At 43.2% G+C, this 12,579-nt stretch overlaps 1 protein-coding gene across 4 annotated transcripts; it reads left to right on the top strand.

Annotated features, from left to right (window-relative positions):
- Nucleotides 1-2,933: 2,933 nt before the first annotated feature.
- On the top strand, nt 2,934-12,356 carry ZNF396 (zinc finger protein 396). Of its 4 annotated transcripts, XM_054671792.2 has the most exons (5): nt 2,991-3,243; nt 3,647-3,883; nt 5,919-6,407; nt 6,683-6,827; nt 10,306-12,356. In XM_054671792.2, exons 3-5 carry the CDS (start codon nt 5,991-5,993, stop codon nt 10,749-10,751), a joined length of 1,008 nt encoding a protein of 335 aa, XP_054527767.2. In that variant the 5' UTR covers nt 2,991-3,243; nt 3,647-3,883; nt 5,919-5,990; the 3' UTR covers nt 10,752-12,356. The 4 variants fall into 4 exon arrangements, with proteins under 4 accessions (XP_009432171.3, XP_054527767.2, XP_063651678.1 ...); XM_009433896.5 differs by lacking the exon at nt 3,647-3,883 and having other exon boundaries at nt 2,934-3,001; XM_063795608.1 differs by having other exon boundaries at nt 3,239-4,152.
- Nucleotides 12,357-12,579: the final 223 nt, after the last annotated feature.

The following is a 12,579-nucleotide window of genomic DNA, read 5'->3' as shown; positions in this document are numbered from 1 at the left end:
GCCTCCCAAGAAGCTGAGACTAAAGGTGCATGCCACTATGCCCAGCTAATTTTTGGTATTTTTTTGTGGAGATGGGGTTTTGCCATGTTGTCCAGGCTAGTCTCGAACTACTGGGCTCAGGCAATCCTCCTACCTCAATCTCTCAAAGTGCTAGGATTACAGGCATGAGCCACCATGCTTGAGCCAACCTAAATTTCTTAACCTTCTAATTCCTTATCCTATAGAAACATGGCAGCTGTGTATAGTACATCCACTTCATGCACCTCTGGTCAAAAAAAAACAAGGGTTATGTGTTTAGACAGACACAGATCCATGCCCCTAAAAGCTTCTACCTAGGTGGAGAGCAAATATGTTGGGATGAAGGGAGTGGTGAAGAGTACAAAGTTGAGAAATAAATGTCTCTATAATGTCATTGTAGAGTGATTGCCTTAGAAATGGTTCATAAAAGTCATAGAGATCTTTACATACCTATATAAGGGAAGCATTCAGATATAAAGCATGTTTGATATTTATTTTCACATGATCACACAAAATGTCCAATTATGTGCAGTTATTGATGATAGCATCCCATTCAGCTTCTGATCCAGTCTACCCAAAAATCCCCTCAAATATCCACATAAGCCATTGTCAAACATACTCTGTTGTTTAACTTCCCTGAATGACACATTATGTACCCAATCATCTGTCAGTCTTCCATCTAAGCAAGCACCAGCCTCCCAAGTGTTTCCAGAATCTGCCTCCATTCTCGTCCCCTCTGTGCTAGTTCAGACCTTCACCAGCTGCAGCCTGGATCTTTGCAACAGCTTCAGAGCTGGTAACCCTGTCTTGAGTTTTGCCTCCCTTCAAATCTATCCTTCGTGTTGCTATCAGAGAGCCCTACCTGAATTGCAGATGTGCACATGCCACTAATTCAAGTTTCTGCTTAAAACCTTAGTTCATAGCCCTTTACTTGGCCTGTCAAACCCTTTAAAACTAGGCTGCTGTTTGCCTCTTCAGCCTCATCCTCAGCCACTCATCCTGCTGTCCTTTAATCCAGCAAATCTAAACAACATCCCACACTGGTACCTCAGTCTCAAATGTATCAACACCAGCTTTCTCCATCAACTCCAATCCCAGTCTCTACCCAGGACCTCCCTTTCTTTGTGCTTTTATAGTATCCTGCAGTTGTCTCCATCAGAATGTTGCCACATTGTTTAGAAAAGTCAATTTATTCATCTTTCTCTTTACTTAGTCTATTAGCCCCTAAAGGGCAAGAATCTATATTTTACCATTGAATTCCCAGTGTTTACGATACAACTGGTATATAGTAGGTGCTCACTCTAATGGGACCTTATTCCTGCTAATTTCTTTTCACTTTACCCCCAAAATTTTTAAAAAATTAAAACAGCAAACAAAAACCTGTTCTTGCTCTAACTACCTGACTGTGTAACTTTTCTAATCAATCTTTTATGTCTGCTCCCTTTTTTGTTGTTGCTGTTTTTAACTTTGGCCTCTGATATCTGGCTGTTTGGTGGACCATACCCATGAATTCATCATCCCTGACCTCTTGCCACATCCCACAGTTCCTCCTTCTCCTTGAAGCTTGTGACTGTCATTCATATTCTCCTTAAATTGTCTCCTGTGACTTCACACCACTGCCAAGCCTTGCCCTCGTTTCAAATTCTCCCCTGATGTGAGTCATTTAACCTACCCTACCCACCAGCGCCAGAAACACATTCCCACCTGCACTTTTGGGCTGTTTGCTATTTGTGTTGGCAGCTGCATCAGCAAAAAGTCTTATCCTGTGAAAGCCCCTTGTTTGAAGCAAGAATTTCTTCGAATTTAGTTTTATTGTACTTTAATTGGGATCCAAACCTCTCCCTAGTCCCCTAGCGTCATAAACTGAGTAAACCAGCCTCTTCTTTCTTCACTTCAGATTCCAATACTAACATACTTTTGGGGGGGCGTCATACCAAAAGGGATTTTTTGTTATTGTTCTTTATTAATTAGCAAGTGCTTTTCAAGCATCTCCGTCCTCTCCCTAATTCCTCAGTTACGAGTACAAGTACATTTTCCAGGAGTCCCTAGGGAAAGGGGCTAGAGAAGGAAGTCACGAGGTGGGGCTGTGGTGCATTTAGGCTTAAATTTATTTATTTATTTATTTTTTGAGACGCTCTCACTTTGCAGCCCAGGCTGGAGGGCAGTGGCGCAATCATGGCTAACTGCAGTCTCCACCTCCCCAGATTGAGGTGATCCTCACCCCTCAGCCTCCCAAGAAGCGGGGACTACAGGCATGCGTCTCTACACTCGGCTAATTTCTGTATGTTTTGTAGAGATGCGGTTTAGCCATGTTGGCCAGGCTGGTCTCGAACTCCTTGGCTCATGTGATCTGCCCATCTCGACCTCCCAAAGTGCTGGGATTACAGGCATGAGCCACCGCGCCCGGCCTCAAACTTATTTTTCAATTGCGATTAAGATTATCTGAGGAAATATATGTGTATGTATTGTAACAAATTTTATGTGGGTCAGTTCTCACTTTTTCAAGGGCCATTGTGTTCTCCTGTGAAAGCATGGGGTTGCGGATGTCAAACTTGTCCCTTAAAACATCAGTACTTGGGGTGTAACCACTTCGGGAGTGGGAATGGTATTAGGGATTGTACTCAGCGGTAGACAGCACAGCATTCGCCCCTCTCTGTAATCCTTGGCAAGTCACAGGACATTTGAGTTTATTTTCTGTAAAATGGGAATAACCTTACTGAGTTACCGGAGTAAATGAATAATGTAAGCAAAAGCACTTTGAGAAGCAACAATGCTAGTTTATTGAACGGAACACTGAGCAGAGCAGCTGAATTCCCACCGGTCGAGCCTCCCGGTTCTCTTTCCCTGTCCCAAGTGCACGGCCACAGCGGCTCTTCTCCATGGCAACGTCCCCGCGTTCCGGGCCCCGCCCCGACCCGCCACCAGAACCGGAAGTTGTTGCGCAGCTGGCAGTTCCCCGGTTTCTCCCCGACGGCGTCGGGAGGTGAGACCCGAGGCCTCTCTAGGGCCCCCAGGCTGCGGTCAGAGGCGGTGGTCCCCGGGTGGTGGAAGGGGGACGCGGAGAGGCGGCCGCGGACTCGTCGCCACCCCTCCCTGCGCGCGCAAGTGCAGCACCCTTACACCGTCCCAGATCCCCAGGCCCCTCCCCTCCGCTTCCTGCCCTTGAGTCCGCGCACCCCTTCCCCTCGTCCTTCCCCGGCGGACCCCGGGCGCCTGCCCTGCCAGGTGAACCCGCGCCACCTGCCGCTTCGCCCCGGCGGTTCCCAGCCTGGGAGGCGCGCGGCGCGGCGCGGTGGGCGCGGGAGGTCGGGAGATGGTCGGAAGCCAGCCCTCCCAGAGCCGGCCCACCACAGCAGGGTAGAGCCGAGAGCGGCGTCCCCTGCAGAAAGACCCCTGCGTCCCAGGCTTTGATCGAAGCCTCCCCGCCAGGGACGTTCTTTCTGGTTGTCGTGCGGTGTCGGGGGTTCCTTACCCCTACCTCAGGTTTAGCACAGATTCTGCGCCTGGTGCTGAAGTGACAGGGCGGCCACTCTCTTCCAGAGGCTGCTTTAGCCCCGGGGTCCCTCATATATCCCTTAGGGTACCTGACGGCTCCAAACCGGTGACCTCAACCCTTCCCACCTCTCAGGTCTTGTTCCCCAGACTCTTCTGGCCCCGCTTCATCTGGGAGCGCGGCTGCCTGCCTCCGCTTCCTCCTCTGCGCTGAGACAACGCGCAGGGGTCACCACAAGGGCCCCTGCTGCCTATGGCCTCTAACCACACAGCACCATGGATAAATGTGGACGGCCTGGGTTCAGACCCCAGCTTTGCCCTTGGCCAGAGTACCTGGCTTTGCTGTGACTGCTTCCCCGTCTACAACATGGGGGTAAAAATAATCTAGGGCTTTTATGAGGATTTAACCTTTGTTTATTTTTACTAAGGTGTTCAAAACAGTGCTTGGCACATAGTAAATTCTGTTAATATGTGTGTCTGCTATTGTTTGTTTCATAGCACATCATTGTGTAAAGTTGTATCATTTACTTGGTAACAACTTTATGAACTCACAGGCTTTATACAGGGCCTAGAACAATACTTGGTGAAGTGAGAAAATAAGTCAAATGGCAGGATACATAACGATGGAAGATGGAGGCGCACGTAAGATTTTTAAAGTAGTCATCATTTGCTGAAGTTGTACAAACACTATCATATACCTCCTGCCCAATTAAAAAAAATATGATTAGACCGGGTGCAGTGCCTCACGCCTGTACTCCCAGCATTTTGGGAGGCCGAGGCAGGGGGATCACCTGAGGTCAGGAGTTCGAGACCAGCCTGGCCAGCATGGTGAAACCCCGTCTCTACTAAAATTATAAAAATTAGCCAGGCGTGGTGGTACACGTCTGCAATCCCAGCTACTTGGGAGGCTGAGGCAGGAGAATCGCTTGAACCCAGAAGGCAGAGGTTGCAGTGAGCCAAGATCCCGCCATTGTACTCTAGCCTGGGCAACAGGGCCAGACTCTGTCTCAAACAAAACAAAACAACAACAACAACAAAATGCGATTAGTTACTGGTGATACTTAACAGTAAAATGATACAAAGGAAAGTGCCGTCCCCCCCCCCACTTTGTTGCTAACGAGCTAATAATACTTGAAGAAATCATTGCCCTCACAAGTCACTGTGATTGTGATGGTATTGTGAATTGATACAGTCTTTGTGCAATATTTTGATAATACATAGCAAGACAGAATTTGCTATTCTCCTTTGATCCTCAACAAGCAGAGGCCTTGGGACATGCTTGAAAGAAATACTTTGAAAGGAGAAAAACAGTATATTCATAAAGAGGTGCCTCCCAGCATTAATTATAATAGTGAAATTAGAAACAACCTAAGTATTTTAAAATAGTTAAGTAAGTAATATGGATACGGAAAAAAATAGAAATACATTCAGATGAAGGAACGTGATTGCCTTTTTTGTTGTTGTTTTTCTTTTTTTTTTTTTTTTTGGTGGGGTAGAGATGGAGTCCCACTATGTTGCACAGGCTGGTCCCAAACTCCTGGGCTCAGGTGATCCTCCCATTTCCCACCTCGGCTTCCCAAAGTGCTGGGATTTCAGGCATAAGCACAGTGCCCAGCTGATTGGTTTATTTTTTTTTAATGGTTCCTTTAATGTCGAAGTAATGTTTTAACAGTAAAAGCTGAAAAAAGTCACACAAAAGTGCTTCCCTCATGAGACTATTTCTTTGAGCTCTTTGCAGCACACTAAATACCGATTGGCTCTTTGAACTGGCTCCGGAGTTAGAGCATTTCTCAGGCTTCCCTTATTTCCATTATCTGGGAGCTTCTATGCAATCCTGGCTGATCTCTTATTGTAATATTCAGTAGCCTTGTGGGCATGGTTTTCAGAATGAATTGTGAATCACTTATGCATATGAATTAATGAGTCTTAGCTGTTTGGTTCTCTTAAAGAAGTATTCTTCAAAAGCATGGTTTCTGGGCCTGGCGTGGTGGCTCAAGCCTGTAATCCCAGCACCTCAGGAGGCCAAGGCGGGTGGATCACCTGAGGTCAGGAGTTCGAGACTAGCCTGGCCAACGTGGTGAAACCCTGTCTCTACTGAAAATACAAAAATTAGCCAGGCGTGGTGGCGGGTACCTGTAGTCCCAGCTACTTAGGACGCTGAAGCGTGAGAATCACTTGAACCCAGGAGGCAGAGGTTGCAGTGAGCCGAGATCACACCACTGCACTCCAGCCTGGGCAACAGAGCAAGACTCCATCTCAAAAATAAATAAATAAATAAAAGCATGGTTTCTGTTAAGACTAAGGTCAGTAGTTCCTATACAGTCTTATGTTTCTAATCTTAGTTGTTTTGTTCTAAGAAGCATTTGTCTTTTGTCTTCTTTCCACTTGTTTCTTTAATCATATTTAAGGAGTGTCCATCAGGACAGCTTCACCTCCTTGAGGATTAAAGCCTAACAGTACTGAGCTATTTGCCTGTCAAAATGTCTGCAAAATTGGGAAAGTCATCATCACTCCTAACACCAACTTCAGAGGAGTGTAATGGGATTCTGACAGAGAAGATGGAAGAGGAAGAGCAGACCTGTGATCCAGACTCTAGCCTCCACTGGAGCAGCAGCTACAGCCCAGAGACCTTCCGCCAGCAATTCAGGCAGTTTGGCTACCAGGATTCACCTGGGCCCCATGAGGCTCTGAGCCGGCTCCGAGAACTTTGTCATCTCTGGCTGAGGCCGGAGGTGCACACCAAGGAGCAGATCCTGGAGCTGCTGGTGCTGGAGCAGTTCCTGGCCATCCTCCCAAAAGAGCTTCAGGCCTGGGTGCAGAAGCATCATCCAGAGAATGGAGAGGAAACTGTGACTATGCTGGAGGATGTGGAGAGAGAGCTTGATGGACCAAAGCAGGTAAGAAGGATGCCTGTGGAGATGAACCCCCAGGCTGAGTCAAGAGCGCTGGCACATCATTGGGAGTAGAGCTCTCAAACTGTATTCCCACTCAGCACAACTGGATGTATAGGGGTGAAAGTACTAATGGGTGTCCCAGCAAATAGAAGGTGGCTCTACTTTTTCCCTCCCTTTTCCTGTGTCCATGATACTTTTTGCATAGTTTCTTCTCTGTTATTTTATCCTCAAGTCCCAACCTGATGGTGTTCTTCAGCCTCAATTATTCCTGTTTTTAGATCTTTTTTGGACGAAGGAAGGACATGATTGCAGAGAAGCTAGCACCTTCAGAAATCACTGAGGAATTGCCAAGTAGCCAGCTCATGCCCGTGAAGAAGCAGCTCCAGGGAGCATCATGGGAGCTTCAGTCCTTAAGACCACATGGTGAGGGGGCAGGATTCAGTTCATGGTGGAAGGTGTGGGGGCCCTCTGCTCACCACACACATCTCAGCTGATTTATGCAAGAGGCCTCAAATCTCTCCTTCTCATCTCCTCCTTACTGTGGGAACTTCTGTTATTTGTCCTACTAAATGAAGATCTTCAGTATTTTGTTCTTGCTTCTTTTTCAGAGATTCTTATAAAATCTTCAGACTTTAAATCCCTGACATCTGCATCAGGGTTTTCATGCCTTTTTAAAGTAGCCCTTTTATCTTCAGGCAGCCCTTGAGGCCTTTCTGTGGGACCCCAAGGTACACAGCCCAGAGACCACTGATCCTCATCATCATTTCCTATATAACTGCTCAGTTACTGGTGGGATCTAGTAGCAGAATCGCCTATATTGCTGCTAAGGTGACTTTGCTCTCATACGTGCTTTGAATACACTTCTCTACTCCCTCACATCTTCAACTGGCCTCAACTGCTCTTTGCATTGCTTTCTATAAGTGCTCCAGAATAGCTGTGTAGCAATCTATTCTTCCATTGCAGATACTAAACAAATAAGTGCTATGGGGAAAAAATAAAAACAAAACAAAGAATAAGGGGGCTAGAGGGAAGGTAAGAAGTAGAAATAAGGCTGAGTTAGAGGCCTTGTAGGCTGTGACTGCTCCTGCTTCAGACAGAGTAGCTGTGTTTTCGTCTGTTTTATATATTGGAACTCAGTGTAAAATTTCATTTGATAAAAGGGCCATGCTACTTTAAACAGAATGGTGGGGATAGGATCTTATTATATAGAGTGGTAGAAAGGCCTCTCTGATGAAGCAACATTTGAGCAGAGACCCTCCTTCTAGATGATCATCCTGGATAAAATAGGAGCCAGAGATTAAGAGGGAAATCCTACTTGGGAGCATCTCCTTCCTTCTCTCCAGCACTGCTTCCATAGTTCAGGAGTGGCTGATAGCTAAGCAAGGTTAGAGTTTTTCCAAGGGAATTTTTATAAGAAACTACACAAAGGAAATACAGTAATTTAGAAAGAGATTTAGAAAACATTGTTCACCCTAACTTGGCAAGTACTGGCTCTCTGAAGGCTTATACTGGGACACGTAATACCTCCAGTCTAGAAATTGTCTTGGTTTACTTAGAAAAGTGAAAGTCTTTTCACGAAAAAGTATTTTCCATCAGGAAAGGGAGGGAGACCATCCCAGCCTCAGCAGCTTGGTGTGGTGGTGACTACAGAAGTGATCAACCTCAAAGCCAGGTGTGGCAAGAACCACATCCTACCTGTGAATGTCCTCATGGAGGCCTTTCCTACATTTTTTTTTAAGATTCGTAGAAATTTGAAACAGAATGCAACAGGTCCAGGATCTTGCAGTACAAGGCAGAGAGAACCAGAATCACTTGATAGAATAATAGAACCATTTCTTAAGGCCACAACATGATTTCTGTGGTACTGAGTCATGTCTTATGAAAGCTTCTGGGAGATGATCTTGGTCTCAGTACTGTAAAGTACTAATTGATGCCAGGATTTTGATAGTAATGACTAATCATTGAGGTCACTTTGGAATATAAACTATCAAAAATGAATTTGAGACAGAATCCTTACCATTTATAAAATGATTTCCACTTAAGCTAGTAATAATAAATGAGTATGCCATATGCTATGGTTTGAATATTTGTCTCCTCCAAAACTTATGTTGAAACTTAATCCCAAGTGTGGCAGTATTGAGAAGTGAGGCCTTTGAGAGGTAATTGAATTATCACCCCTGCCCTCATAAATGGATTAACTCATTCATGGATTAATGGGTTAATTGGTGATCATAGGAGAACTGGTAACTTTATAAGAAGAGGAAGAAAGGGCTGAGTTAGCATATTAGCATGCTCAGCCCCCTCACCATGAAATGCCCTCCACTGCCTCAGGACTCTTCAGAGGGTCTCCACCAGCAAGAAGGCTCTCACCAGATGCACCCCTCCACCCTGGACTTCTCAACCTCCATAACTATAAGAAATAAATTCTTTTTATAAATAAATTACTCAAGTTCAGGTATTCTATTCTAAGCAACAGAAAATGGACTGAGACACCATATTTGTGAATAAATACAATAAATAATTTTAAATTCCTTTTGTAATAACTATTTAGACCCATTTGATTTGATTTTTATATATTTTTTCAAGTTAGGATTATTTAGTTTGCTGCAGCAAGAAAGAGAACACGGCACAGAAACTACGGGGTGTGTCATTAAGAAGGAATTGGGAAGGGCTTATGTTAAGATTTGAGCTTATGTTGGGTGATTCTAAGGAGATTGTAGAGACAGCAGGTAGATCCATTTTAAGTAAATTCTAAAGAGTAAAACAACAACTCAGTTTTCTTATTCAATATCACACTGCATCACTAATTCTTCTCCCCAGACTACCTTTCTCACCCTATCCTTTTGATTAGGCCTTGAGAGGGCCCAGGGAATCACTTATCATCAGTACCTCTCTGGGTTGCTTTTAATCTTATTTATATAATTACTTCAGATAAAGGCACCCCCAGTAGTCACAGTCAGCCCCAGCCAAGTCATCTCCCCAGACATGTCCAAAACTGTTGTACTTTGCTTTTATAAACTCATTTTAAGCTCCTGTCTTTCAGCAGCTTCAGTTAAAATGCCACCATGAGGATAACTGAAGTGATTTCTTCAGGTAATGCAACCACATTACACTGGCATTTTCACATCTGAGTTAGCAGTTCTGCTGGAGCTTTAGGCACCCTGAGTCATAAGGCCCTCTGCATCAAGCCAGATTTGTGTGCCGCCTGAGTGGCCGCAGCCCATAAGCAGCCATGTACATTTTTCATGGATGTTAAATGTAATACAAAATAATACAACAAACAGCGATTCAACCAGTAATATAAAATCCATACAGGAGTAGAGGTTTTTCATCAGTGGGTACTCTGCTACCCTTGATCTTTTGAGGTACTAGTTATCCTAGTCTATAATCTTCCCTTTATTGGCCTAACTTATATTTTCTTACTTTATTTTCCACATTCCTTTTTGGCCCCTTGGCTTTCTTCAGCTCATTTCTTTGCATAGTTACTGATTCCTTTATGAATATTAAGCTTTATTTGTTTATTGATACTCCAGTACTAAATCTTGTTTCTTACTCCCACTGGCACATTGGATTCCTCTCCTTCTAGCTCTCTGTGTCTCCAATCATTTCTTCTTTCTAAGCCCTTTCTTTCCTTCCAGACTTTCCTTAGTCTCTGACATATCTTTTTATCCTTATTCCCTATTCTGTCTTTTCCATAGAACTTTGCAACTTTATAGTTAATTGACTGCCTCCTCAGTATGTAAACCTTTCTCTATGTCTTATATAAACTTCTCAATATTTTGTCTTACACTCTCCGTCCTTCACATTGTGTGTTGTTTTATAAACATGCTAGCAATAATCATGTATATTTCATTTGGATCATCCTTTCTCTTTCCTGGTGACATTTGTTTTTCCATTTCAGATGAAGACATCAAAACTACAAATGTGAAATCTGCTTCAAGGCAAAAGACTTCTTTAGGCATAGAACTGCATTGCAGTGTTTCCAATATCCTTCATATGAATGCCTCCCAGAGTTCCACATATAGAGGAACCTATGAACAAGATGGTAGGTTTGAAAAGAGACAAGGAAACCCTTCTTGGAAAAAACAACAGAAATGTGATGAATGTGGCAAAATCTTTAGTCAGAGCTCAGCCCTTATTTTACGTCAGAGAATCCACAGTGGAGAGAAACCTTATGCATGTGACGAGTGTGCAAAGGCATTCAGCCGAAGCGCAATTCTGATTCAGCATCGACGAACCCATACTGGTGAGAAGCCCTACAAGTGTCATGACTGTGGCAAAGCCTTTAGTCAGAGCTCAAATCTTTTTAGACATAGGAAAAGACACATTAGAAAAAAAGTCCCATAAGTATCATGAGGGAATCAAAGCATTTACTCAGAGCTATTTCAGCACAAGGGAAGACACAAGATGCAAACGCTCCTTAGTACAAATCAGTGGTCTTAGTAAGCACCAGTCTCCTTTCAAGAATCATGAAAGCCACAGGAGAGAAGGTTGAAGATCTCATGTCAGCATTGTTTGCTTTTCTGCTTATCAATGCAGTCTCAATTCTGACGTTTGCAATTCCAAAGCTTAATTCAGATTTCCATCCCTATGCAGCCCTTGAAAAGGCATTCTCAGACATGTTCTACTATTTTCATTATTAACACATATAATGAATTAGTATATATCTTTTTAGACAAGTATGTTTTTTCCCTCATTGAGAAGGAATGTGTGAGTTATTCAGTGTAAAAATAGACATTCTCCTCCATTTCATAACTTGAGCACTAGAATTCTAAAGACCAAAAATTAAAGCACTCAAAAAGAATTCCTGGCTGGGTGCGATGGCTCATGCCTGTAATCCTAGCACTTTGGGAGGCCGAGGCGGGCAGATTGCCTGAACTCAGGAGTTCAAGACCAGCCTGGACAACACAGCGAAACCCCGTCTCTACTAAAATTCAAAAAATTAGCCAGGCATGGCAACGTGTACCTGTAATCCCAGCTACTAGGGAGGCTGAGGCAGGAAAATTTCTTGAACCGCTCAGACAGAGCGAGACTCCATCTCTAAAATAAATAAATAAATAAATAAATAAAAATAAAAATAAATTCCTATTTTGTCTTCTGTTACCAGATTCAAAATATGAACATGTGATTGCAGAGGCCCAAAAGAATATGTACTTCAAGACTAGGCTGAAGTGTCCCAGGTCACTTTCAGGAGGCAGATAAATAAAGGGCCTTATCTTATGAAAGCACACAAGAGCCTCCATACTATTAATATCAAGTTAATTTCCCGTGTTGGAAAAAAATAATCTCCTTTGCAATGTAATTTGGAAATAAGTCAATGGAAACATGAAAATGACTGCTTGTCTACAAGGAGTCAGCTAAACATAAGGAATGTTTTCATAACAATATTAATCTATGGGTGCTTCTGTAAGATGGATGATCATCTTAATATAAAAAAGGGAGATGAACAAAATTGTCAAACAAGACTGATGTACCACAAGTGTTGTCAAGTACAGTGTATGTCGGAGAGATGTACCACAGCTTAACTGGAAGAGGAAGCCCGTAACTGCTGATGACAATACTTTCAGTGTCCCCTTTTCTGGCATAAATCAACTATGAATACGTTTCAAGCATCACAAGACAACCTTTTCAGAGTCTTCTGTATTCTTAGTAAGATGAGTTTCTAGACACGCTGTCATGAAATGAGACCCTGGATTTTGATGCTCTTGTACATATGGACAAATCACTGAAGTTCAATTTAAAGGGTCCACTGCAGTCCCTTATAAACAATTGTTGAACCTAACCATTATAGTTTATAAGTTTTAAGACATTTATGGGATATCTTATTTGGTTTATCTATGGGATATGAGTAACTATGTTTTACCTGCATTTAATTCAGCCAGATTCCCTGTTTAAAAATAAAATTACTGAATTGTACATTATTAAAATTATTCTGACAGTATACAAACAACATAATTATCTATTTTCCAGAGATTCTTGATAAAAGTCTGTAATGTTACTACAATAATACATGTATTGTGTTTTCCATGGTGCTACAGTTACCCAATATGGAGGCAAACATCAGAAATCAAAGTCCTTGGAATAAGGGAAGAGACTCATAGTAAACTTCTTTGTCTGGTTGGGTTCCTCATAAAGTATAAAACATTTCATTCTCAGAAAATCCAACCATATCTTA

The sequence above is a fragment of the Pan troglodytes genome, chromosome 17 (genome assembly GCF_028858775.2).
Source record: "Pan troglodytes isolate AG18354 chromosome 17, NHGRI_mPanTro3-v2.0_pri, whole genome shotgun sequence".
Classification (NCBI taxonomy): domain Eukaryota; kingdom Metazoa; phylum Chordata; class Mammalia; order Primates; family Hominidae; genus Pan; species Pan troglodytes.
The sequence above is the reverse complement of the archived record's forward strand: the minus strand, read 5'-3'. Positions and strand labels throughout refer to the sequence as shown.

Excerpts from the sequence above, each read along its gene's own strand:
- ZNF396 (XM_009433896.5), top strand. The coding sequence starts at position 5,991 with ATGTCTGCAAAATTGGGAAAGTCATCATCACTCCTAACACCAACTTCA. Across the intron at positions 6,408-6,682 it reads AGCTTGATGGACCAAAGCAG|ATCTTTTTTGGACGAAGGAA; the intron begins GTAAGAAGGATG and ends TCCTGTTTTTAG. Across the intron at positions 6,828-10,305 it reads TCAGTCCTTAAGACCACATG|ATGAAGACATCAAAACTACA; the intron begins GTGAGGGGGCAG and ends TTTCCATTTCAG.